General features: G+C 42.6%; 1 protein-coding gene, 1 long non-coding RNA gene and 1 other non-coding gene across 3 annotated transcripts; 2 read left to right on the top strand and 1 right to left on the bottom strand.

Annotated features, from left to right (window-relative positions):
* The first annotated feature begins 2,773 nt into the window (after positions 1 to 2,773).
* Positions 2,774 to 2,845, top strand: trnaq-cug (transfer RNA glutamine (anticodon CUG)). The gene has a single exon. It is a non-coding gene; the product is annotated as a tRNA-Gln (tRNA).
* Positions 2,846 to 7,126: 4,281 nt separating this feature from the next.
* hsd11b2 (hydroxysteroid (11-beta) dehydrogenase 2) lies at positions 7,127 to 27,149 on the bottom strand. Its single transcript, XM_018692869.1, is given in 6 exon segments — positions 7,127 to 9,822; positions 12,032 to 12,169; positions 13,269 to 13,454; positions 15,754 to 15,966; positions 26,625 to 26,793; positions 26,795 to 27,149. Coding segments are annotated over 6 exon segments (1,218 nt in total). The 5' UTR covers positions 26,906 to 27,149; the 3' UTR covers positions 7,127 to 9,421.
* Positions 18,295 to 24,124, top strand: LOC127143301 (uncharacterized). Its single transcript, XR_007814590.1, has 2 exons — positions 18,295 to 21,512; positions 21,749 to 24,124. It is a non-coding gene; the product is annotated as an uncharacterized LOC127143301 (long non-coding RNA).
* Positions 27,150 to 27,856: the final 707 nt, after the last annotated feature.

Genomic DNA, 27,856 nt, shown 5'->3' with positions numbered 1-27,856 from the left:
AGAGCTTTGGTCTGAACCACAGACTCTGGATGTGAACATTGTCGCTGGTGTCACAGTCCTGATCTTTGTACGTCTGCCGTCCACCCTGAACCACATCCTGGTGACGTCGCCTCTGCATGCTGATAAAACAACACTAAAGCTGAACCCAGTGCTTTAAGACATGACAGAGCATCCCTGTGTGATGAGCTGAGAGAGAAAGTGTCTCTCTCTCTCCTCACTGACATAATGAACTGTGTCTGAGGAAGCCATTAGACAAAGTGGCTACATCTGTGTTTTACCCATTAAGACAAGATGAACACGAACACACACACTGACTGTGATGTGAGAGTTGTAGTTGTGTATTTGTGTGAAGGAGAAATAAAATATAAATATATAAATATTATAGAGAGGGGTGTGGGAGTGTGGGGCACAGAATGAGTCCTTCACTTTCCAAGACTTTTGTGTAGAAAGAAGCTTTGCCTGCAGTCTGTTTCTGCATTAGTCAGCTCTACTGTGGCTGAGCTGCAAGAGGAGGAGGACACACACACTGCAACACACTGCAACTCAATGCAACACATTATTACACACTGTAACACACAGCAATACACTACATTACATTCACTGTAACATTATCATCCAGTTGTTAATGACCTACGACCTCCTCTTGTTACCTGACCACAGTCACCTGGACCTCAGTGTCAATCTGTTGTGTGGTTGTATTGTGTTGTGTTGTGTGGTTGTGTACAGTTGCTGTATGAATAGAAAGAACAGAAACAGATTCTGTTGTAATGGGGAGTTGGGGGGTGGGGGGGTAATTTAGAGTGTTGCTGTGTAAGCTCGTTTAGATTACAGCACTGCAATTACACTGGCTAAAGACTATAATTACTAACACCACTCACAATACACAGATACACAGCCTCACACTCAGTCTGCTTCACTATTTATCAGTTTGTGCTGTTTCTCATTACAGATCCTGCAGATACTGGTTATTAAAAACACCAGAGCAAAATAGTTTTGCTGCAGATTCAACAACTTGTTCTCTTACCGTATCTCTTGTAAAATCCAGGGACACATCCATCCCTCAGAGTCTGGATTCATCTCCTCCCTCAGCAGCAGATGTTTCCCTCTCAGTTGGCTGCAGTGAACAGATTTCTACTCTTTACTCAGTCTGAAGATAAAGTGACAAATAAAACGAACAGTACAGCTCATCATATGCACAGTGAAGTTCAAACATCCAGCTGAAGAATACATACATGTACACATGGTGTTTACTGTGAGATGCTGCCATCTAGTGGTGAGTTTGTGAACAGCAGGTCAGCTGTTGTGAGAATCGTCACTGATTTAATTTGTCTGTATCATGTTTGTGTTTCAAAATTAAGACCTGTAAATATTTGTGTTCAGTGTTTTGATGTTGTTAAATCTTTATTTAACTATCACCTGATCAGTGAAGTTTCGACATTAATATGTAGAACCATTTTATTTGTCCTCATCAAAAGACAAACATGTTGCCCAGTTTGAACCATCAACAGTTTTTACTGCAGCTTGTGGATTTTCTATAGATATGAAAGAGTGAGAGTGATATTATAATGCCAATATAAATAAATTAGTGTTTTAAACATATTTTAGAGTCATTTTTCTTCAAATGCAATTTCTTATTAACTTTATTCCAGTATCTGAGAGTTTACATTAGACCACGCCCACTTTCGTATGAACAGTAAATCAAAATCACTTCCCACATTGCTGTTTTCCAAACTACTGTAGTAGTTTCCCACTTCGGTTTCCGTGGGAACGAGGCTTCCGTCGTTTTGGTTATCGCCCAATGAACATAAAGATATTAGAATAAAAGATTTGTGTTGTAACGTGTCCATTTAGTGAACAAACAGCCAAAGTCCTTCATGTTCCCTTCAGAGATAAATAAACAAAATGTCGGCAACAGAGGCTGTAGCTAGAGGAGACTGACCTGGTTGTGGCGCTGACTGTTGTCATTAGCTCCACAGAACCAACGTCGTTTAGTCGTTTTACAGCAGGTTAAAACACCCAAAGTTTAACATGTCTCAAAGACTAAATTAATGCTTCCCTCCCACCCTCTCTCCGTTCAGGTGAGGAAGACACGTTCAATACTACCGCCACAAAACCACCTGATCCAAATTGCCGTATATGACCAAAAAGACGCGCTCAACAACATCACGGACTTCACCTGGCCTCTGACCCTAGACTGGATATAATACTACAGTTTTATGTATAGTCTATGGATCCTACACAGAGTTTAAAGTACTGTAGTATAGAGAAGCCCCGTGAGTCATAATGAGAAACTTTATCTAAGTAACGAGTGAATGTCTTGTTATTTTGAGTGAAGCCTGTCAGCTGCAGTTCCTCTTATCAACCACATGAGGGCAGTGTCTGTCGACAAAACAGATGAACTCTGATCGTGGTGGAAATATAACTACAGAATACAAAGATAATTGGGATTAATTAAGGAGTTATAATAGTACCAGGTCTCTGTGATTGAAATTCCAGGTGACAGTTTGATTAATCATACCTGGACTGACTGTATTTTTCTGTGTGGCGGTGATATAACTGATGTGGCGATTAAATGAAGTTTTGTGTGTGACTCAAAGAGGGCTGGAAGGTCAGACTGAGCCGACAGGGGGTTTAAATACAGAATCCGTTTCTGATTAAATAAACTCATTAAACGGATGACGTTTCCTTGTGAACTCATAAACAGCAAAAACCCCGATATGTATGAGCAGTAATTGTTATCAAATAAAGGACATGGGAGGGGAAAAGGTCACATGGTTCCATGGTGTAATGGTTAGCACTCTGGACTCTGAATCCAGCGATCCGAGTTCAAATCTCGGTGGAACCTGTCCTTTGCTTTTTTTTTTTTTTTTTTCTGTTTTTTCTTTTTTTAATCGACTTCTTTGTTTAGTGTCTTTACTTAATTTCTCTCATTGAATTTTACTCTAACGGCACTATGACTGCTAATAACTACTACTACTAATTCTATATTTCCCCATTGTGGGACTAATAAAGTTTTATCTTATCTTATTAATTTACTTTATTTTTGTGTTATAATGTGTTACAGTAATAAACCTGCTTTTTCCATCTCTTCTCCCTCTTGTGACTGTCATCAAGCATTAATAACATGTTGCAGAAGCAACATTAAGGAAAAGTCTTGGTAAAAAGTCTGAACACTGATTCTCCATATTCCTCCCTGAAAGAAACTTCAGGAGTACAGAAGTTAACATGTCGGTGGAGTAAATGCTGCTTTACTCTGATAAGCTCTGCAGTAACAGAAAGGTCAGAGATCACCGTGAGTAAATCAGGGTTTGTCCTCAGCGTTTCTCAGAAGAACATGTCGCACCACGGAGTTACACACAGTGTAATGTGAGCTGATGAGCAGAGCCAGAAACTGAGGCTCTGCTTAAACGCTGTCCTGCACCACCACACTCTCAGTTATATCTGTGGAACAACAGCAGATAATGAGAATAAAGGTAAGTTTAGCTTGGAGATAATCAGCCAGGATCTCCTCTCTACTCTGGATGAGCTCTTCTACATCAGATAGCAGCAGGTGAGGTAGTCAGTTAAATAAGAGCAGGAATGAACTCAGACTGTGCCATCCTGTATTCATACTGAGCCAAGAGTTCGAGAAATCCGCAGCCAAACTCCATCTGCCAGCACATGAAGTGACTTTGACTCTTTGTTACAGACGAACCGAGTGAACCACAGAATGGCTCTGCTGAGTTCATCAAACTGTCACATCTCATCAGCGTTCACATAAATCTTCAGTTTTAGTCACTCACAACCTCTTTGCCTTTTCCCAACATTAGTTTGTCATGATTCTCAGGAAAAGTGACCCAAGTGCTTGACTCAGGAGGCAGATGTAGAAGTATTTATACGGAGAGAAAAAACAACGATACTATACGATACTACCCAAACAGGAGAAGTCCAGAGGGTCAAGGTGAGGTCACAAACATGATCTGGATCACAGGACCTGAGCTGAGGAAACCTCAGGCATAAAGATAATCTGCAGAGAGTGAGTGGAAACAGACAGGTTTATATCCTGAGAGTTAATGAGGTGGTGGAGCACAGGTGAGCAGGTGAGGAGGCAGGAGGAGCAGGTCAGGTGATGCCACAGGTTGGAAAGACAGAGTTAAAACATAAAGGAATGACAGGATGAACGAACATTTAAATTCTCTCATTCTGCTTCCTCTAATGTTTCAGATCAGTTTCATCTGAAAGTCCAGTACAGAGCAGGATTAACCTATCTTAGCACAAAGACTGGAAGCAAAGCGAAACTGTCACAAAACAGCCAACAACCAAGCTACAGCTGTTGAATAAACTGCTAGGCCTTGGCTGGGGACAGTATTGGCTCCCAGCCAATACTACATAGTCCGTCTTCTTCACTGGAGTAGCAAAACCCAGAACAAAGTCAAGTTTATAGAGCATTTAGCAAGTGATAGCCTCAGTAAACTTGAGCAGGCAAGCTGACACGGGTTTCTGAGCGCACTTATAAGACAAAGACAGACCAGGATTGTTACAGTTTAAGTAGCAAAGTAACAGTAATATGTAATATGTAATATGTGAGTCCCAGACTCTCTGCTGTCAGACAGACAGTGTTTCAGACTCCAGTTTTTGTTGGACTGGTCCTTTAACTCTGAGCACAGCAGCAGTTTTACAGAAACCTTTAAATATCATCAGTGTGTGAGATGGAGGTCTGAGGAGCAGGAACAGGTCAAATAAGGCGAGAGCACAGAAAACAGTGTGTGTGTGTGTGTGTGTGTGTGGGAGGATGGGGGGATGGGGGATGGGTGAGTGGGGTGGTGGGGGTGATAATAAATTAAAGTGCTCTGTAGGGATTTGTGTGCTTCTTGTTGAGTGTGAGTGAGAATTAAACTCAGTGACTCTGTGACGCAGCCAGCTGGTATCCCACAGAGCTTTGAACAATGTGAGTTATTTCCATCAGTTGGCTGAGAGCGGCTGCCGGAGGGGGTCGGGGGGGTCCAAGCCGCTGCACACACCACATATTTTAATCAAGGGGAACATTTGGACTCATCTTCCTTCAGTCCCGATGGAAACGAGCCGGATTTCCTCAGCTGTCACTCTGCCAGAGTAAATGGTCCCTCCCAGTACACACTGGGTTTGTCCTGAGGATGCCAGTAAGCCGCTGGTTCATCATAGGATGCTGCCAACAGCTCAACCCACTGACCCAACCGCTGCTGGACCAGATCCACCACAGACCACATGAGGACACACACCTGTTTTCTTCAGCAGGAGGATCTGAGCAGAAATACAGTTAAAGCTCAAAGAACAAACTGGGTGTGAACCAGCTCTGGATGTTTCCCATTAACCAGGACTGACAGTGTATCCAGCACAGGAATGTAACTAATGTAACTTTAGTCAACTACTGTGTTCAGGTATTTTTACTTTTTTAAAACACAGCTACAGTCACTATAGTACAGATTTAAAAATATATGAAGAGTTTATTAAAAAATTAAGATAGAAAAACTTGTATTATAAACACTGTATCAGTGGAAGGAGTCATCTCTTTCTGCAGAAATAGAGGAAGCCACTGCAACTTTTGGGGGTTGATTATGATCTGGATTTGAATAGATAATATGATGGACAATTGTTATAATTTTGGATTAGGAACAAAAAACATGGATTCTAGTCAGCTATTTTACTGTTCTATTTCACCATATAAAATGGACTATTGTGTGCAGTGCATTGTTTCACTGCGTTATTAATGTCACAGTTTCCTTTATTATACTGTATGTACATCTTGCAGCATTCTTGTAGCATTCTTAGTTATTTGTCTCTTAAAAACTGAATAGACAGAATTTTACTTTGGACATTTATTGTTATTTCCTGAATTTTTACAAATTAATTGATTAGCTGAAAAATTAATCAGCAGATTAATCAATATTAAAAAACGGGTAAGGAAAGACCATAAGGCAAATGATATTTGTTTGGTAGCTCTCAGAGAGGCCAGCAGCAATAAAACATAGAAAAATACACAAATGCAAATACAAGATAGTGCAGTATGAACAGGTATTTCAGAATAAAAACAGTAAAAACAGTGCACTGTAGAAGGCATATAGCACAAACAGTAATAACTGCATTGTGGTATTAGTACTTAAGTAAAGTATCTGAGTGCTTCTGACTAGTGTTGTGTCAGAGTTGAGACAGTAAACAGCTCATAGTATCTGCTGACTTTCTGTGATGAAGATGAGTGTTTCACCAGTTCTGTCTGAATCTGATCCACGATGGTCTGGACCTCAGATCCTCCTCTGATGATCACATGACCCAAATATCAGGTTAGTACCGGTTCTGATGGTTCTATCAGCTGTGCTGCTGGTTGTGTTTGTTTGTTTGATTGTGGAGAGACATCAGGAGGCACACACTGGGTTAAAGGTCATGTCATGTGGTCCATCCTTCAACAGAGGCCTCCTGTGTCGTGCTCCCTCATGCCTTCTTCTGTGGTGGATGATAATGATGATAATGATGATGAAGGGCGGCCTTAAGCCTCTGGCTGGAGTTCAGTTAAAGAGACAAGATGAAATGACTGAGAGTCCGCTGTTCTGTGAAGAATAAAAAGCAACCACAGCTGCTGGTACAATCACACAAAAGATTCTTCTTCTAATTTAATGACAACATGTGTTGTGGTTTCTGAGCTGCTGCTTCATGCCTTTATTAGACAGATGACAGAGGAGCAACACAAGTCAGCAGCTGGATTCAAACCAGGGACACTGTGGTTCATCACAGAAAATCCTTTTAAAGACCGACTGGGACCAGTTCAGTGTCCTCTGAGTCCACATCCAAAGATTTTAACTGTTAGAGAATCAGTCAGCTCTGACTTCAGGGAATAATCTGAGAAAAAACAACTGTAAAACTAATGAGCATCAAATAAAATCTAAAACAGTTCAGGTCTTAAAACCAGATCTTGTCTCAGAGTCATTACAAAACCAGAACCATTAGACCAGGGCCAAAGGACCAAAGGACCAGGACCACAGGACCAAAGGACCAGGACCACATGACCAGTCTCTGGCAGACAGAGACTAAACCTGAAGGTCTGGGGTTGTTGGGGTTTGGACCTCCTCCCACCCACCACCACCACAGACCACAGAGACAGCGACAAAAGAAAAAGTCTGAAAAAGTCGACTTTATTTCTATCAAAGAACCAAGTGAACATTTTACATCATTTTTTCATCGCTTTTGTTTTTGTCTTTTGTTTTACATTTTTTATACAAAATTCACAGTTTAAGTGATGATAAAAGAAAAGATGCCATAAATATTCTGATTCCAAAACAAAACATGGGCTGAAAAACAAACAAACAAACAAAACAAAAAAAAAAAAAACAAGGATGTTTTTGGAGGTGAATCTGATGAGAGAGACTCAAAAACACAACACACTCACTGCACATGAGCAATATATTCCACAAATATTCACTTCCTCACATTGTTGTGTGTTTATTACTCATATCTACACCACAATAAATAGACCTGCTCTGTTCATATGTCCATTTGGAATAAAGTTGTAAAGTTGAGGTTTGAATTTTGTTGGATTTGTCACAGCTGAAAAAATATCTGCTACATACGTTTAATTTTTTAAATATATTTATCATAAAAAACATGAAATTTCCTGAATATGGGGAGAAACTCAGTGTTTAGAGGAAAAAACATCAGACTGGTCTGTGTGTGTTTGTTTTCTGACACAAAAACTGGATTTCATTTTTCAACAAGACACAGAAGCAATTAATAAACGTTTAGTATACATGAACCAAAATATATGCTTATCTTCTGATTTTCAGAGAGGAAACCTCCACCAGGAGAAAACAGCAGCTGGTGGTGTCTGATTTCTGATGGTGGAAAATAAAAATATCACCCCTGCATCAAAGTAGAAGCACGCAGTTTAAAAAGTTATTTTAAATTCATTTTACTTTTTATATCTGAAAAGTGAAAGTTTAGATCTGATTAAAAAAATACTGCCCACCCCCAACTACTGAAAATCAAATAATAATGTTTGTATATTTTGGTTCTTTCAGTATAAAACAAGGACATGTTCCTCTGATGCAGGAAACAAACAGTTAAAAAGCAGTACATGTAAATATATAGTTTAAAATATTCTCAGAATATGTTGTTATCTAAATGTGACGTATACTCAGAGACGTAGAAACTTGTGGACTGATGGACGGAGGTGTCACTACAGCAGCTCGTTTCAAGGTTTCTGACAAATCACACGGGTGGAGTTTAGTTTGCATTTTACACCACCCCTCTCAGCAGCAAATATCTCATTTGAATCCTGATTTAATTGATTGATTTAACGTTGAGGTTGGTCCTGAAAATCTCATGTTCCTCGTGTTGTTTGTTGTTTACAGCTCTGTGCTAACAGCTAATGCTAAACATTTACATCTAGTTTTCCTACTCTCATCCTTTTTGCTGTGGTGCATGAGCCAATCAGATGGCTTCTATTAATAATTTCATACAGTTAAAGTGAAAACCCTGATTTTATTTTTGTTATCACTTAACTGTTGAGATCTGAGGACATGGTGTCATCATCAGACAGGGTCAATCAGAAACAAAGCCACAGTTTTCCTCACTAATCTTAAATTAAAGGGAACACATTGTGGCTGTCGGCACGGTTGGCTGTTGCTCGGCTGTGTCCTGGCTGTTTCACGGCTCTGGCCCAGACTCGACCACCAGACTCGGCTCATTTTGTGCGTGAATGTCGGCTGAAGCTCAGCTCCAGTTAGCAGCAGCAGCAACTGGGTCAGGACTGGGCCGTAGTCCAGAGCCAGAAATGGACCAAGTATCAGGACTGACTGTGGGGTTGTTTGGGTCTGATGCTGTCGCTGACTGATGATGTCACAGTGTCTCACCAACTGAGCAGTGAAGGTGTTGGGTAAAAAGTGACTGTAACAAGCTGGTAACAAGACTATGAAGTAACTATGAAGTAAGACAGAGTTTGTTCAACAGTATCTGCCACACTGATGCAGAGCGTGTCTGTGTTTATGCAAGTTTAAGGTCAGGGGTTAAAAACGAGCTGCTGTGGCATTGAACTGATCCACTATTGTTCATCTTCTCTGTTGGTATTTCTCTGTGTGGTGAAGGCACATGAAGTCAGTGCGACCGTCTCGGTGTGTGTACAGTACAGCTGAAATCGCTGACAAAGGTGAAGTGTTGTCTGAATGACCTGTGGCTGCGTCCCTACCTATACCAGACCCCCTGCCCACCAACCTCCAGCTGTGTCCTTGGCGGCCACAGGGGGGCCAGACAGTATCAGGAAACAAACAGAAACCATTTTGGTGTGTCACTATGATCCCTTCAACAGTTTAAAAACACCACATAGAAAATGACAGGTTACAGCTCTATGAGTGCATTACAGAAGTGGTCCTCTATCTCTGCAGGATAACACCATCAAGATGCTGCTGCCACCTCACAGCTACTTCAGCTTCTCCTCATTGTTGTTGTTGTTGTGGAGGCTGAGGTTGAGGTCAAAGCTCGACTGCTTCCTCAGAGCCTGTGGCATCAGCTTCTTCTTCACAAACAGTTTCTGGAGGAAGCGGTTGCTGATGCTGAATGGGCAGTAGCTGTGGATGAAGTACATGAGGCCCACGCCGGGCCCTGCGAAGTAACGTGCCTGTGGCTGCGGCGACAGCAACGCCTGGACAATGGTGTTGACCACGGGGCTGAGGTCCGTGTTGGCCTGGCAAGCGTGGCTCTGGAACAGCTCCTTGGTCTCGGTCACGTAATCCTCGCCGTACTCCTCGAGCAGCCCCGGAGGCAGACTCTGCAGCAGGTTTTTGTGCTGCTGTTCCCAGTAGGCGTGGTTACTGGACTGACCTGCAGAGACATCACACACTGGTGTTACCATGGTAACAACCACCATAAGAACTGTGGGGGCAAAGACGACAAACTAATTGTGGTTGTTCTAGTTTTATCGGCAACATTTGTTATTGATGATCAAAAAATGGAATGAACTGATCATTAACGTCTATGTCACTGATGTCCAGTTTTATTTGCTGAAACAGGGAAACATTATGTTGGATCATATTTAGAGGAAGCTGTGAGAAGCAGCTGTTCTGAGCTGCTGACATTTCTCATTTCTCTGTCTCAGTGTGAGGTTTGAAGCAGCTGATCTCACTGCTGAGAACAGACTGTTTAAGTGTTCAACATGGTGTCAGCACAAAGTCTGGATAAAGTTCATCGACTCAGTCGGCTGTCAGCCAAACTCAGCTGCTCCAGAACCAGTAGACTAATGGCAGGATGAGGAGTTTAAACACAAACCTTTTTCATTTGGGATTAGAACATGAACAGGAGGATAAAGTGTGCTGAGCTTGCTGTTTATACATCAGCACCGCTATGTCCAAATCAGTCCCCTCGCAACAAACTGCATGATGGGAATTCACCACACACATCAGAAGCTTTGAATTTTTGATTCATTTTTATTTTCTTTCTGATTCCAATTTGTTTCATTTTTTTGTTATTCTCTGATCTTGATCTTTGGTTTTATTGTTTCCTGGTTTCAGGCTGTTTAACTCTCACTATTCTTAATTTCAAAGATTTGTTTTTCAGACATCAAGCTTCACACAGCTGTTAGGCTCTACATCAGCCTCTATCACTTGTCCTGTCTATGATCCTACAATCACAAGTTTCTAAATAAAAATTGCAGAGTCCATTTCTACGCTGATGATGCCATCTTGTTTGCCAATTGTCTGTTTTTGAAGACCCTTAGAACTTTTTAATTGAATCTTGTTCTAACTCCAAAAAGACAATTTAAATGTTACTTCCCTGGTACAATCAAAGGTGTAAGTTTGGTATGAATAAAAGGATGGAGTGGTGGGGGTGGGGGTACTTAAGTTAGGAGGCACCAACTTGACTAAAGATCATAAAGCCTGATACTCACTGAAAAATGATGTCATATTTGCATCTTTAGCACAAAGAACACGGCTCTGGATCTGACTGATGATAAGTTTGGTGAAAATGTGACTTCATTGTTGTTGTTTTCTTGTTTGTTTGCTTTTACCCAGAATCATGTTTATGTCAGCCCTCAGTAATGTCTGCGGGTTTTCCTCTCAGGCTGTATACAGCCACAATAAGGCTTAACACAGGGAAAAGAACAAACGCTGAGGACCTGGTGGTAACAGGAGCTCCTCTTCTCTGATCCTCAACAGAAATTTCTGAAACATGATTCTGAAACCTTTTTCCCGACAAACCATCAATACATTCAGTACATTTTGTTGCTTATACTCTTACATCTTGAGTAAAACATTTACTTGTAGCTAAGTATGTCACTGTGATGGTAAGTAAATACATCTTCCAGCACAGGCTCTGGTTGTGATCCAGATATCTGTTTTATATCTGAAGATAATTAACCTGTGGAATCAGTCTGATGAACATCTCAACCTTTCTTAAGTCCCAGAAGGGAAACATTAAGACGTGAAGCAATCCTGTTTTTTAAACCCACAGCAAGGATAAAAACAGTTTTTGAGGGAGAAGCAGAAAGTGGAGCAGCAACAGGCCAAAGTTTTAGTTTAGTAGTGGCCAGCAGGCTGGCTCTGTTTGACTCCAGCCTGTAATCACATCCATCCTGCAAAAGTTTCAAAATCACACGTCAGCAATTTGTAGTTTCTGTGTGTGAAAACAGATGGTCCATACCACATGTGGTCCTCATTATGAGAGTATTTTCCTCAGCAGGAGGCCTGTCATCATGTTCAACATGAGACCAAACCACAACACACAAGCCTGGAGGAAATCACAGCCAATGTAAGAGGAGTGCAGTTTACTCCTGACTGATCAGGATCAATAAACATCTGATTGGCTGTAAATACGTCTCACCTCACAACCTGTGCCAGACAAGCTAAAGTTTGGATTTTCAGGTCAACTCTTTCATCCTGAGCTCCAGTGTGGTTTGTATTTGACTCATAGTTTTAATATTTTTGTTTCTTGTATTCTGAGCCAACAGGAAACACTAGTTCCATTGAACACAGCAGCTCTACAAGTTCTCAGCTTAAAACTGAGCCAGGTTAAAGAGCTGGTTCTGGGTCAGTACCTGTCTTGTATGAGGAGGGCAGGATGGTGGAGACTCGAACCCCCCACGGCTCCAGCTCGTGTCTCAGGGTGTTGATGAAGAGGTTGAGAGCTGCTTTAGATGCTCCATATGCTGCCAGACAAGGAAATGGCTGGTCACCTGAGAACAAAGGTACAACATTGTCATGACATCACACAGAGACTGACCAATCACACCGGTCATTCGTCTGTGACAGAATGTGCAGAGTTAAAAACATGAATATGTATGTGCCGTGTGTATACAGGTTACTGTGAATGTATCTGTTTTCTGAATAAAACATAAGTCAATCTGAGATAATGAAACGTGTTGTGGTTTCTGTCTGATGACTGCTGCCTTTGTCTCTGCTCTGAGGAGGAAGGAGACTCCAGCCTGTGATGACAGGTCGGGGGCTCATATCAAAGCCTGTATAAACGCGTGGTTTCCCCCTTCGGCAGCAAGATGAAGGCGTCTTTGTGAGGAGGACGTGCTGCCGTGGGTACTGTTCGCAACAGTCTCACCTGTCCTGTCTAATTATCAGCTCTACACATCAGACCAGGGATTTGAAAGGGAAATAATTTACAAGGAAACATCAGTGAGTCAGTATTAGATGAGTTAACTATGGACTGCAGCTTCAGCCCTGTGTTTCAAACCCTGTATATGTTTGCATTCAGTCAAACTGTCTCATTAACAGCAGCAGAATGAGCTGTGATCAGCTCCTGTTGTCAATTCTGCAGCCTCTGTTTCCTCTGAACTTTATTCTGAAAGGACATCAGAGATAATAATATCCTCAGGAAGTGAAGTCATATCTTAATATTAATGAATTGGTTTATAATCTCTTTAAGTCTAGAGTTGTTGGATAACTGGTGCTTGTGGCCTTATCCCAGTTTCAGACTTCTCTCCCTCTCGACCGCACGTTCGGCCAAAATTGAAACTCTGTGAAAATCGAACGTGCAGCTGACCATGAAATCTGCTGAGCACATTCATTCTGTCAAGGAGGATGAACCTTTGTGACTGATTTGGTCGTACTCTGATGTCTTGGCGAGAGGACAGAGTGGAGTTGGACAAACAGACGAGCAGCAGCAGCTCTGTTTGTTTGGTTTGGCAGTTTGGATTCAGCAGTCATTTCATCTGTGGTTCAGCTGTTCTGGAACATTCAATTAAGATTTATTACAACATTGTGTGTGTGTGTGTGTGTGTGTGTGTGTGTGCGCGTGTGTGTGTGCGTGTGTCGGACACACACCGGCAGGGCTGGAGATGGTGACGATGCGACCTTTGGACTGTCGCAGCAGTGGCAGGAAGTTCTTGGTGACGGTCAGGGTACCAAAGAAGTTGACCTCCATGCAGCCGCGATAGTTGGACATCAGCGACAGCTCGGCATCTCCAAAGTTTACACACACTCCAGCATTATTGACCAAACCCCACAGACCTGCCACACACACAGACACAACGATACAGTTTACAAAGAAGAAAACCAACAGGGGGTTCAGGTTCTGCCTGGTATTTCAGTCTTGCCAAAAAGCACATAGTTGTATAAATATGAAGTTGTTCAGATTGTTTCTGTCTGGACAAACAAAATTAAATTATCTGAGGTCTCTGGGTATTTTCCCAATTTTTACATAGTTTATTATTAGCTTATTCCCCTTTTTACATGTACTTGCATATAACATAATACCCAAGTGTTTCATATCAGAGTTTTAATTCTGAAGTCTGATTTTGGTGTAAACACACCTTTACTCGTGGATAATTTGTGTTGGTGCTTGAAATGGATTTACCAAAGTCTTAGCTTCACATAAGTAGTGGAATATCTAGAGTGTGTATAAAACATACACTTATGTTGTGATATGTTTTTTTGAGCAGAGGAGTTGTGTGTTACTCTACTTTGATCAAATGTCAGAGGGACTGAGATAAACAGACTGAATAATGAAACTTCATGGGATGTTTGCAATGAAAAATCAAATCAAATAATTTTTTACTCTGATTACTCTTGTACTCGTGGTGTTACTACTGTTACCTGAGCATCTTGCTCCACTTCTGCACTGACACAGTTTTTGTTACTTGTCATCATCACAGTGACCTACAATAACCTCTGAGTCTACACACACATTCTCTCTTTCTCTTTCTGTTGATATAAACAGGCCTCGCTCGTCCTTATCTGAGGCCACTGACCCAGAATCTCTGGCTTTATGAGTCACTGTGGGATCTTTGTTTCAGTCTGAACTGTCTCAGAGCTGCTGAAAGATAAGCAGGAAAAGAACATCCAGGCTGGCAGGGAGTCAAACACCTGAGCGACCCGCCCAGACGTTTGGGCAGGTCGACAGGAAGAAACTCAAACATGACAACAGAGAGTTTCTACAGGAGAGTCTCTGCAACAGGAACTGTCCTGATCACTCACAGAGGCTCTGTTATTGATTACCAGGTGTTACAGGTAAGTCTTGACCTGTCAGCTGTCTCAGGAGTGTGACCAATAAACCTGGGACTCATTAGTTCACTGTCCTGCTGCTGGAAACATTAACTGATCTGGAAACAGCAGCTGTGATAAATCTGTGAAACACCATGAAATCCACCGTCAAACACCTGGCTCCACCAACCAATCAGAGCAGCCTGCAGCAACGAACATACGCACACACACACACATGCACACACACACACACACACACACACACACACACACACACACACAGAAACACAAACACATAAAACCACACTGCTCCAGAGAGAGTCCATGGGAGTGTGTGTTAGTGACCTTTCCCTCCAGTTCTTTTATTACATCCATCCACCCACACACACACACACACACACACACACACACACACACACGTATCCTTAAATGACTCGGAGGTAAAGCCAGCAGTCTGAGCTGTCTAATTACAAAGCCAGTGGGAGCTGCAGGTCTGAGCCAATCACAGAGTGACCCCAGAGACTCTCTCTGCTCTGATTTCTGTGAGTGAAACTTGAGACGCCACCTCTCCACCGCTTTAACACCAAATCTCCTCAGATACTCACACACTCCTCTTCTCTTAAATCAGCTCAAGCTGTTTAGAGTTTTTTTGTTATTTAAGCAACTTTCCCACATGGCTCCGCTGCCTCCGCTGCTGCTGCAGGTCAGTGATTTCCTAGAAGGCTGCTGGACAAACGCCACCACACATTCCTCTGCAGCTCCAGAACACGCTGCCTCCACACTCTGAAAAAACACTCTGAGGTGAACTCTGCAGTCAGAAGAGAGTTTAAAGGAACAGTCCAACAATTACAGAAACTCTGTGCAGAGTGAACCAGGTTTGACCCAGAGAATCTCCAGAGAGGTTATAGTGTAAACACAGCTCACCTGTCCAAACACCTGGACACACCTGTGTACGACTCACAGGCCATTAACACACTGAGTCAACAGATACACCTATTGAGCACAGGTGAAAACAAACCTGATCAAATCAACTGTTATTATCCCTGTTACTGATAATGTTGCAGCCTGGAGGATCACCATGACACTGACTGAAAGCTCTCTGAAAACATCTGAGCTAATTTTACAGTAAAGATTGTTTTAATAAATCTTTTTCAGAAAGGTGTTTTCAGGTGGAACATTACGTGACTGGATGTTTGTGTGTTCTGTGCAGTTAGCTGGTTAGCCTAGCTTAGCATAAAGACTGTAAGAAGGGGGAAACTGTTAGCCTCCGCTTCCTACAGCTCCACAGTCTTCTGATGACCGTCTGGCTCCAGCAGCCGGTCTTTACCTTTGAGTCCCAGCTTGGCCTTGGTGTCCAGCAGGGCCTGTTGGACCTGCTGTGGCTGGGTGATGTCCACCTGGAGGAGGGTGAGGTTTGGGGAACAGGTCCTCTGTAGCTCTTTGGCTCCGTCTCCTGACAGATCCAAAACTGTGGCAAACACCTCAAAGCCCAGAGTATCCAGACGCTTTGCAGCTGCATTCCCGAAACCAGAGTCACAGCCTGCAGGGACAGACACATTTATCACAGCTGTTTGTAACGTTCCTCTGCTGAGTCTTTACTGCTGATGATCGACAGACAAACTCCAATAAAATCATCAAATACAGAGAGATTGTTTGTGGAGACTGAAGCTGGAAGCAGCAGCAGATGAAACTGTTTTTACATGTTGGTCTGTAAGACACGCATGTGAGACTGGACTTGTATCCTGGTTGTTTGTATTCGACAAGTTATAAATATGACACTGAACGCATCAGTGAAATGTTCACAGACAATGTGAAAAATAACACCATCTCTCCTGAACTCGAAACTGAACCATGAACAGGTCTCTGGTTCTGAACCTGGTCTCTGGTCTGATAAGCCCGATCTCTGTACGGCCTTCATTCACCTCAGCTGCTGTTAATAATCTTCATTCATTAAAATAAAACAGTTGTTTCTGATCATGATCCAGCTGCAGGGTAACAGCAGTTAATTTGTAGGAGACAGTTGAACAGACACATCAGACAAGAACAAACACAAACCAATTACTGATCCACTGTGACTGACACGCCAACTAAAACAAACACAAACCAGGAAACTTGTGATGAAACCCCTGCAGCCAGAGAACAGAAATAACAACACACATCCACATTAGTGTATAATGCAGTGTTTTACATCCATGCACGTCAAGCTCAAGCAGCTGCAGGTAGATTATTATAATATATTATAAGTTACTGACAGTTATGTTTCCATCAGAGTAAACTGGTCTATGAAGTGGACTCAGAGTCCCGCAGGTCTACAGCAAACAGACAGGATGAGTGAGGATCAGATTGTGGTCTGAAACATAGTCATCTTCCTGCTGCAGCTGTTATCAGATGTTTGGATGTCAGTGCAGGTCTGGACAGAGAGCTGTGAGGTCTGGCATCAGTCTTCTGCTCTCTTACATAAACCAATCAGCACAAATGGAGATAACGATCAGTATCAGTGTTGTAATTTACTGCCTTGACATCTGAGCTGTACAGTTCAGTTCTCTCTGTTGAGGAGCCGGTTCAGTTTTAAAGACTCAGTTAAAGTTATTGATCTCAGAGTTAACTGTTGTTTCTGGCCAGCAGTGAACACCTGATAATAAAGGATTATCTTATCTTATCTTATCCACAGTTTGTGTTCAGATCTACGACTGCAGAGATAAAGCTCCTGCCTACAAAGTCCTGAGTCAAAAACAGTCTGATGGTGATTCAGACGTGAGGAGCAGTATACTCAACAGAGCTGAGTTTTTTTCTTATTTAGAAACTCTGATATTTCATATGTGTTGAGGCAGAGCCTGTCCGCTGAAATCAAACATGTCTGAGCAGTTCAAACACTTTCCACCTTAAATTCCTCTTCAATCAATTAAAGAAACAGCCTGACAGTGATACCATAGTCAGTAAATCATGCCCTGTATAATGTTGTTGTTCCAGGTCCGCTGCATCGTTTCAAACACATTCCTCCATCATTCATTCATTCAGATCAGAGAACTTAAAGTTCTGAGCTCAGGTAAAGATCAGAAGTTAATAAAGACAAAAGAAACTCTCCTCTTGTATAAAATAGAGGTTAAACTCCCATGTTTCTTATGTATTCACTAAAGAAGTGGTTTTAAATCCCAGAGTTTAAAGTCAGGTGTAAAACAGGTGGATGATTTAACTCCTGTTTCACAGAACTTATATCTGTGATTAATGAATTCTGTTGTCTGACGGTTTGAGCCATTTTAGGTTTTAGTTTTGTGTTTCAGGTTCAGGTCTCGAGTAAGTGCAGATCTGTAATGCATGTGAAGCTCTCTGGTTCTGGTTTTGGTTCTGACTGATATGAAGTGAGGTTTATTTTCTGAGATCTGTGGAAATGTTTCTGCAAACTTTGAAAACGTGCAGAGAAACGACGTCTACATATGTTTTCCCAGAAGGACGTGGAGTCCCTCAGAAACAGCCGCCGTGGGGATCTGTCACGTACTACGGCTCCCCCGGCTTCCCAGAAGTCCCGGCACCTACAACCTGATCCTCTGCGTACTCGCTGTTCCGTTTGTTCTTTTGTGCAGCGGGTGTCTGAAAGAGCTATGCTGGCGAGAGCGTGGAGGCGTTGGCATGCTGCCTCGCTCCGTGTCCTTGGAGGGTTTCCAGAGTCACGTCCCGAGAAGAAAGATAGAGTGAACGCTGGCTCCAGAAATAAATACCTCCGCTCTGCTCCACATTACAGGACCACAACTACACACACACAGGAATTACACTCTGAGCTCACCTGCCAGCCTCACACAGATATCCCTGAGCTGGGCTTCATTGTTGTGAGCAGTTTGACGGCTGATAACAGAGTGGGGGGGGGGGGGGGGGGGGTCAGGTTTCATGCTGTCAGGTCTCTTTGCTCTCACACTCGAACAATGTTTTCACATCTTCAGAAAGAATAAAAAGGAGTTTTTACACTGAGAACTGTGTTTGATTAGTTTGTTCCTGACACTGAAGACAGACGAGTGTAAGAACGACCATAGACCAGGTCACAGTCTATTTGAATGAACTGTGACCCTAAACAAACACTGGTGAATAAAAACTAAACCCTGAAGTCAAGTTATTTATGAAATAAGTGCAGTAAAAGATTCACTCCTTCATTTTGTGTCTTGTCGTTTGCTCTTTTAAAATCTGTCTTTCCATGACAGTGACTTGGGTTTGAGCCTTCGCATGTTGTACATTGTTATCTTCAGCTACTCAGAAATATCCTTTTTTTAAAGGTCAGTGATTTATCTCTTTCTCTCTTTTGCTCTCTTTGCTTCTTTGCGTCCACAGGTTGTCAGGAGGAGGAGCCATGCAGACCACACACTGTCCCACATTCTTCATCCTGACCTCTCACAGTGATTCTCCATCTTTGCACCGAGGCCGATAGAGATGAAGTCGGATCAACACTGGGCCCCTGTGAGGACGGCCGGGGTTTGTCTCACAAGCTGACAAGAGCATCCCCAGAGTACACGGATCATTACAGCAGAAGATTTGTCTCCATGACTCTGACAGTTTTGGGTTTCAGCTGAACATGTGGCCGTGTTATCGCTGCAGGAGACGGATCCGGATACGAGGGGGAACAGTGTTACGTAACGGGCCCGAGTCTCCAAGGGGCCCCTCAGATGAAGAAATAAACGTGGATCTGTGCAGAGAAATGTTGAGAAATGTACAAGGTCAAAAACACACACATCTGTCTGTGGGTGGAGGCTTCAACATCTGCACACAGCAGCTCCACCTTTATTATTCACAGGTGGGCTGTAGACAGGAGGCCCCTCTGTGCTTCATCATGACACTGACTTTAGTTGTACTCTCTGATGATACACGAGGAAGAAAAAGACAAAAAGTTACAAAGAGTTTCACTGTAAAATCTGATAAATAGAGTATCTAACAGATAACAACGCCAGTCCAGGGTTAAGGGCCTGATGGTCAGTAACTTAACTGCAGCCCTTGTAGTTGCTGAAAATGACTCAATGAATATAAAATATAAATCTGGTGGTAAAATAACAGCAAAAATATGAACCTTCCATTAATGTTAAGTGTCTGAAACAGATGCAGATGCTGCAGATGTGTGTGTGATTCACACAGTTTCACGCAGGTGTGTTGGCTCATAAATTTTGTGTTGCACACAGAGAAAGACATTCACATCATGCAGACGTAGAAAGTATTTGCTGTGTCGTCTGAATGTAGTTTAACAGTTTAACTCTTCACTGTAAAACATAGTTACAGTCACTACAGAAAGTTTTCACTTTTATTTTTAAATGGATAAAACTGAAGTTTTTGCTCAAATGTGTGCAAACTTATTAAAAATCAAAAACTGAATCTTCCTCATTGGTGTTTCCTGTTTGCTGACTGGACAGAGTTTAGAAACACAAATTTAATGTCCTTGTAAACTCTCAGAGGATCCCAGGACAAACGTGACAGTCATTTTTCTGTTTTGGCTGAATATAATACACAGCTGAGAGACTCCAGTGTTAAACCAGATGTGTGAAAATAAAACAAAATAAAACTGACAGACTTGATGCATTGCTCCTACAATAGAGTTTTTGTTTAATCTCTGCTGTTTTTATTTGTACTTGTCTGCAGCTGCTGTTTGCATCATAAGGGAGGTGAAGAAGTGATACTGAGATATTGTGACTGGTTATTGTGGAAATCCTCTCCCTCCTCTCCCTCTTCTCCCTCCAAAGAAGAAAAACACAGATGAGTCCAAATGAGTTTGTCCAAATGACAAGATAAGAAGTTGGAGTTACGAGAGAAGGTCCAGGTTGATGTTGAAAGTTTAGAGCGAAAGTCAGATGAAGGTTTGTTTTAGTTTGTGCATGAGCATGTCAGACGTCAGCTGGAGTTTCATTAAAAGGCTTCAGAGATGAGGGAGCTACTGGGGCTGAGAGGCCAGGATGTGTTTTTATCCAGAGCAGAGATACACCTGGAAGTCATCACAACATCAGCTTTCATCTTAATCACTGCTGTCAGGGGAGAACCACATCATTTACACAGGAAAACACTAAGGAATGTAACCAGGAGAGGGATGGACATGTGGGTCACACAGGAGTTCAACAGACCCAAGGGTTCCTTCAGGAGTTTCAAGAGGATCTGGGTAGGAGATGTTTAAAGGTTCTACACAGGCTTGAAGAGGTCTGAACAATCCTTGGAAAGGGTTTAGGGATTTTCTGTGTGTCCTTGAGAAGCTTCTAGATGTCTTAAATGAAGTTCTGGAGGTCTTTGAAGAGGCTCTATGGGTTTTTGAGGGTCCTGGAAGATCTGGGGCTCTTCCAAGAGATTCTGTGGGTCCATCTGTGATCTTTGGAGAGATCCTCAATGATGTTATAGGCGTCAATGATGAGGTTCTAGGGATCCCTCAAGACGTTCTATGGATGTTTGATGAGATAAGGAACCTTTAAGGAGGTTTCATGATGTCCCATGGATACAGATAGCAGAGAAGAGAAGAGGGACAGCAGAGTGATGGCTCTGAAACCCTGAGAAACAGTTTGACTGTGACATACAGCTGATCTCAGATCTGTTTGACTGACACCCCGCAGTGAGGTTCTCTCTCTGGACTCTGGAACTCTGCGATGTTTCTGCCCAAATGTTGAGCAACATTTTCGAAAATGCTGCTGATGTTTGTTCTGTTGCATAAAGGAAAATTATTTTCTGTGAGAACAGAACATGAGCACACAGTGAAGGCCATCGTTGCTTCATCACTTGGAAACTCTGCAGTAACAAATTGTCGTCCAACTGTGAGCAGAGTCCATGTGACAGGAGGAGGAACCGAACAAAGAGTCAAAGCCTTAAATAACGAGGGTTCGCAAGGGTCGGGAACCTTTCAACAAACATCACGTAGAGATGTGTTAGACAACACGCTGTGATGGAGCTGAAACAAAGAGAACTCAGTGATTGGTTCTGTTTTTACATAAAACTGAAACCTGATGAGGCCAAGTGATTGAGAGGAGGAGGAGGAGGGAGGGAACTCTGATGGCAGAAAAACAAAGAAACTGTTGGAGGAAAAATGTGGGGAGGAGAGGAAGGCGGTTACAAGGATGAGACAAAAGAAGAAATAAGGAGGTAAGAGAATGAAAGGCTAGTAAAATTTAAAGATAAAACAAAAGAAAGCGAACAGGGAAGGAAAGGGGGATAAAGGAAGAGAGAGAACTAACTAAGAACAAAAAGGGAAGGAAGGAAGGAAGGAAATAGGAAAGGATATAAGCGTAAAAGGAAGAGTGAAAGAAAAACTGTAAATGTGTGGCTCAGATCACAACAGTTTAAAACTCGGGGTCTGAAGCAGAATCTGTCTTCTGCAGCTGTGGAACTGAAACTTCTGGACCAGAGATCAGTGTCTCCTGAAGATCAGTCCTGGAAACTGTCCAGAGATCAGCTCCTTCAACTGAGGATGTCCAGCGAGTACATGTATGGGAAAACCACTGGATAGAGCTGCCCTCCACCTCCAGATCTGTCCTCAGCTATGTTCTCCACCTTGGTCCAGACTCAAATCTCCCAACATCCATTGACGTTTCGTTCGATTCGTGTTCCCCTCAGGATGAACCATAATCACTCTGACCTTTGGTCCAGCACCATCGTCAGGTTCAGCACTCAGTTCCACCATCATAAACACAGAGGCTCTTGGGGGTCATCAGGACTTCTTTGTCCTGCCTCAGAACTCTAATTGGTCGATTCACAAACTGCATACACTCAGAGATCTGGATCCAGAACAGTCCACTGACAGGATTTACCCAAAACCATCAGCCAATCACGTTTTAGCAGCAGTCTGACAAAGTATATAACAACAACCTAACACCACAGTCCTCATGTGAACAACCCCCACCCCCCGGTTCAGCCACCTACCCCCGCCCTGTTGACTCAGAGTCTGAAGGCTTGGGGAGGTTTCCTCAGTGTGCCAGCAGGCTGCCAGCCTGTGGTGCTGCCTGGTCAGCAAGCCCTGTGACTTCAACCCTCATCCTGCAAAGAATGTGCCTCTTTGTAGAACACTTCAATTAGCTTTCTAAGAGGTTTACTAGGGCCTTTTTTTTCCATCCTCTGCTCCAGAGCGACCCTGCGCTGACCTTTACCAGCTTTCTGCAGAGCCAATTAAGAATGAGCTGTTGATTGAGATCTCAGCCCTGGACTGGTTTTAAATCTGCTCTTAGATATCACCTGTGTTACAGCATCAATTCCAACGTTTGCTGGGCCATGAGGGCAGAACAGCGTCCAGACTGAAATCATACCTGAAGGAAAGGGTTTCTGTTCACCACTGAAATGAATCATGAATTCATCAGAAGCAAGTCACACGAGGATGTAACCCTCCATATACCCCACCGCCACCCCTGGTGTTTGTGGATTTTGTGTTTGAATACACGCAAAGACGCTGCAGGCTCCTGAAGGCCACGTGGAGAGAGGTGACGTTCGGACACGGCCATGTGCGAGCCTCTGGGATTTTGAAAAATGTTGCCATGACACCAGACGACCTCCTGGAGCTCCCCAACTTGGCCAATAGACAGCTTAGTCTGCAGTATATGTTGATCTGAGTTGGGATTACCTCAGGACCATGCCGAAATTTACGACCAGAAACCAAGATGACTTGGACCAAGTCTCTCCTGGTCTCTGCTGGGTTTATTTATCTGTCAGTATTCATCCCACAGGAGCTGAATTCGTTTTTGCTGACGTAGCTGCTGGTAATGCTTTATTTTATGGGTCCTTAATATCCTAATAATGTCCTGAGAAGTTTTCTGGAAACACTGACTGTTTGTATTATAGTAATTATGAGGAAAATAGAGACAGTGTTCAACTGATTCACTTCCAATGAACTGATTCCAATAAACTGATGATAAAGAGTCTTTAGTTTAGTTTCAGGTTGACAAAATTCACAGAAACCTCCAGGCTCAGGTCACAAGACAGGACGTGTTAGAGGACGGCCGCAGGTCACAACATCTTTTTATCACTATGTGAAACCCAGAGAGGATTGCCAGCACACAGAGACAGTTTCATATAAAACCTGACTTTGACACCAGGTCCAGGACTATATCTGTTTTTCCAACATGGTAGCTTTGATTAATAGAAGTAAGAGAAGGTTTTTGGCCTCAGTCTCAGTTTCTCTGGGTCTATCATGAGCAGCTCAGTGGCTGATATTTGTCTAACCTAGATTTCTTTCCTTGAGATGAAAGGAGTGGTCCGTCCTGTGTGGGAGGTGATGGGTGGAGGAGGTGGAGGTGGAGTGGGGACCACACCTATGTTCAAAGTCTGAAACTGTTTGCACATGAGCTGTTTGACACACTACTGTTTCACAGAGAAAACACAGGAAAACAGCAGCTAATACAAACTCATGGGAACTGTAGTTGTTGAATGTTGACCACAGATTTATTCTTTTACTTTCTTAATGTGATTGTAGTGTTAATATTTTACCTTCCAGTCCAGCAGCAGATAAACAGAACACCGGCCTCTTTATGAACCAGTTATGTCCAGGTTTTTTGTGCATCTCTCAGGCCTGAGTGGAAGTGGAAGATTCTGTGTTTCATAATCTTTCAGTCATATGTGATTGTACTTTCCGTGCAGCTGTGTTGATATATAATAAACAGGCAATGCTGAAACACTGAGAACCATCAGGTTTGATGTGCAAATGTTTCTCTGAGCAGCAGTATGGAGGTTTAATTTGATATTAAACACAAAGGTTTGGATCTGTCAAATCTGACTGTTTTTATTGTTCGAGTTTCAAATGTCAGCCAACATGAACGAACCACAGCGAGGAGTGAGAGTTTCCTCTAATTCAGTGTCAGTGTTTAGTAAAAGCCCAAATACACATGAGAAGGTAGTTTATAGTTCAGTGTCCTGTACTTTAAACCAGATGTCATTTAATAATTACCAACCCCGCCCTGTTTATTTAGCAGCTTCATCACCAACAGCAGAAGCACAGAGAGTCAGAGCACCTCTCCTGTCTGTAGCCTGTGCTGCCGTCTTGTGTATGAACAGTGAAGCTGTTTAAGTCCTGGTTGCACTTTCACGTAATTATTTGCTTCCATGTGAGCCACTGATTAAAACTTGGTGAGCCACACAATGAGAATCTGAAGCCGGTTTACAGCAGAGTCTAAAACAGGTAAATTTAGCTGTGACTTCAGTTTGTTTCAGTGGAAATGTCAATATTTCTCTTCCTGCTGTGACTGAGCCTGAACAAGAACTGAGTCTGACTCAGGTTCATGACAAAGGTGAGGAGCCTGAAGGCGTGTGCAGCAGGTCTGGATCAGAGCAGGTATCAGCAGCAGAGTCCAGTCCACTCAGGTTTCAGAGAGTAAATCAAAATTTATGCAGCTACAGTATGTCCAGAGGGACAAACATGAGTCAGTGACACTGAAAAGCTTCCAGCTTAATCTCTGGCCGTTAGTCTGGTGACATATAAAAGCTGAGTCAGTGGTAAAAGATGATGACTGGAAAATAATTGATTCAGTTTTTGAGCAGCATTCATGGCAGGATCATCCAGAACCAGAAATAAAACCTGAACCATCTGACTCCACAAGTCCTTAAAAGAGGAACTGGCTCTAAACCAGAGAACTCACCAGACACAGTTTCACACGTTTCACTTCAGTTTGTCTGAAAACATCTGGAAGATTTGTTGGTTTGAGCTTCACAAATGTTTGGATTTAAGGTTCTATGTCGAGTGAAACTGGGTCTCTATGGGTTCTCAACCATTGGTACATAAAACATTTGAAGACAACACTTTTATTTCACTTTTCTTTGACATTTTAAAAACCAAACAATGAACTGATTAACTGAGAATATAATGGGAGGATTAATCAATCATGAAAACAATCGATTACATCATGGCTGTTCCACCTTTACAGAAAAACTAACTGGAGTGTCTGTCTGTCTCCACAGTGATGGCTGTTTTCTACCTTACCTGAGTTTGGGAAAGTTTCCACTTTAAGTCTCCGTGTGTGCAGATTACATGAGAGTACAGTTACACAAAGGCAGAGTGTGGTGTTATTAAACAGTCACATTAATCTGCAGATCTGATTATCTCATTAACTACGACACAAAGAGCCCCAAGCCAGCTGGCCGTCAGGCAACTAAAATGTGATTAAGTCTGCATGGAGACAGAGGCCTGATCCAAACACCGACTGACTGACTACTGAGACACACACACACACACACACACACACACACACACACACAAATTCACAATCTAATCAGTCGTCTTATCAGGCTCATTTCCACTCAGATAACAGAAACTGGGACAAAAACACTCGGCTCTAACCTGTGAACACACACTGCTGATGTTTCCCTGGACTCTTGACTTTTATTGTGAAGGGGAATCCACCCCCCACCACTGCCCCCTCTGCCGCCCCCCAGGCGTCTATTGTTCATTAAGTTTATTCCCCATGACACACAAACAGCGAGTGAACACACAGGTCGGTGTTTCTCCTCAATCATAGTCCCTGTGGGATCAGATGACTTCCCTGATCTGAAGCAGCGATACAATGCTTTTTAAAAGTGGGTTCAGTTTAGTGTGACCTCGGCTCTGATCATTTACACTCACACAAAAGATTACGAAACTTCTCCTTTTAACCTCTTAAAACCTGGTTTTCCCCCTGGAGCCTCTCCTCCAAGTTAAAAAGTCACTCATCACACTCATTCACTTCATATAGTCATATATATTCATATATATATATATGAAGTGAAGATTCGCTTCATGGCTGTAGCTGTTTTTGACACATTTCCACTGAATCCCTGAAAGATCTGGGATCTTTGGAAACTTTGGGATTTCTTCTGGAATTTAAGCCAAACTTTTGAAGTTTTGACACAAAGAATAGAGACAATGAGAATGTCAATTATATAAAATAAGCAGAGTCTTTTCTTACAGAGATCACTGCTGATGGAGACAGCATGGTAACAAAATTCTACTAACAAAATTCACAGTCATTTTTTGTTGACCATGGGTTAGGGTTAGGGTACCATGCATAGAGAACATAGATCCACATCATGTGGTTAATGGTTAAAACCATTTTCCAGACTCATGAATGAATGAATCATGAATCCAGATCTAACAAACACATTAAACATCCAGCTGCTTTTCCATCAAACACATTTCCACTGCCTTGCAGCAGGGTGTAAAAACTACATATGGAAATAAAAGTGCAAACAGCTGATTTCTGCAGTCTCACACCTGAGTGTCAGGGAGGAGTTTCCTCTTACCTGTGATGAAGACAGCCTTGCCGTGGGCAGGAAGGGTGGCAGGCGGTGGGCTGCTCCTGACTGCAGAGTATATACAGCAGGCGAAGCCGAGCAGCGCCAGGAGCAGCACGGCCGGCAGGCAGAATGCCCAGAGCCGCTCTACCAGCACAGTGGCCCCCAGCCAGGCCATCCAGGGTGGGGGCGGTGCTCAGGTGGGACGCCAAAATCTTCTTCATGGCTCCTCCAACAAACACAGTCAGAACACCCAGGTAAATCCAGAAGGGCAGAGTGTAGTCATCCATCTTCAGAGAGGACTGAGTTTGTTCACCTGATCTACCTGTCTGTCTGTCTGTCTGTCTGTATTTACTGCTGCTTCAAACCTACACACAAGAGAAAGAAATTAGTTTACTCCCAGGTCAGTGTTCTGTTCTCCCTCTCATTCAGTCACTGTGTATGTCTCTCTACCACTTTTGCTCTCTGCTGAACACACACTCTGTGACACACTCTGCCTGGTCGGTGGAGAGCAGCCGGTGCAGAGCTCGTCCCTGCCTCTCCCTCCTGTCTCACTCAGTGTATATATAGAGGAGAGCTGCAGGGGGAGGAGGGACTACAGGCTGCAGCCCTGCATCTAATCTGCAGCCCACACACACACACACACACACACACACACAGTTTATTCATTAGGATGAAGGCATCCTAACATACAAAACAAAAATGAGAAGAAAAAAACTAAACAAAGACATTAAAGTCTCAGGAAATACAAAACCCAAACAACAATTCAACAGACACAAAACAACTTAAACAATCAACACACAAACATCAGAGAGGTGAGTACACTTGTGAACACAACCACTAGATGGCCACAGAGATGCCGTGAACAAATGCTCACCCAACAAAAATACAACAGACAATAAAGACTAGAAAACACACAGGGTGTTGTAGGTTGTATATAAATAAGCCATTGTCTGAAACACGAGCACTTTGTCTCAAATTAAGGACATAACATTTTAAACATCAGTGATTGTATGACTGAAGGTGAGTTATTCCACTTTGAAGGAGCCTTTAACAGAAATTATTTCTGTAGGAACGAAAAGAAAATAACCAAGTCAAAAACTGTTGCAGGTAATGAGGAGACATTTAAGGATGAACTGCAGCCAGTGAATGTGTCTTTTTAAGTGGGTTGTACATTATACAGTGATGATAACTGAAGTAACATCTACATAGATTAGAAATTATTAGATTATTATGCTGTA

The sequence above is a fragment of the Lates calcarifer genome, linkage group LG2 (genome assembly GCF_001640805.2).
Source record: "Lates calcarifer isolate ASB-BC8 linkage group LG2, TLL_Latcal_v3, whole genome shotgun sequence".
NCBI lineage: Eukaryota > Metazoa > Chordata > Actinopteri > Centropomidae > Lates > Lates calcarifer.
The sequence above is the reverse complement of the archived record's forward strand: the minus strand, read 5'-3'. Positions and strand labels throughout refer to the sequence as shown.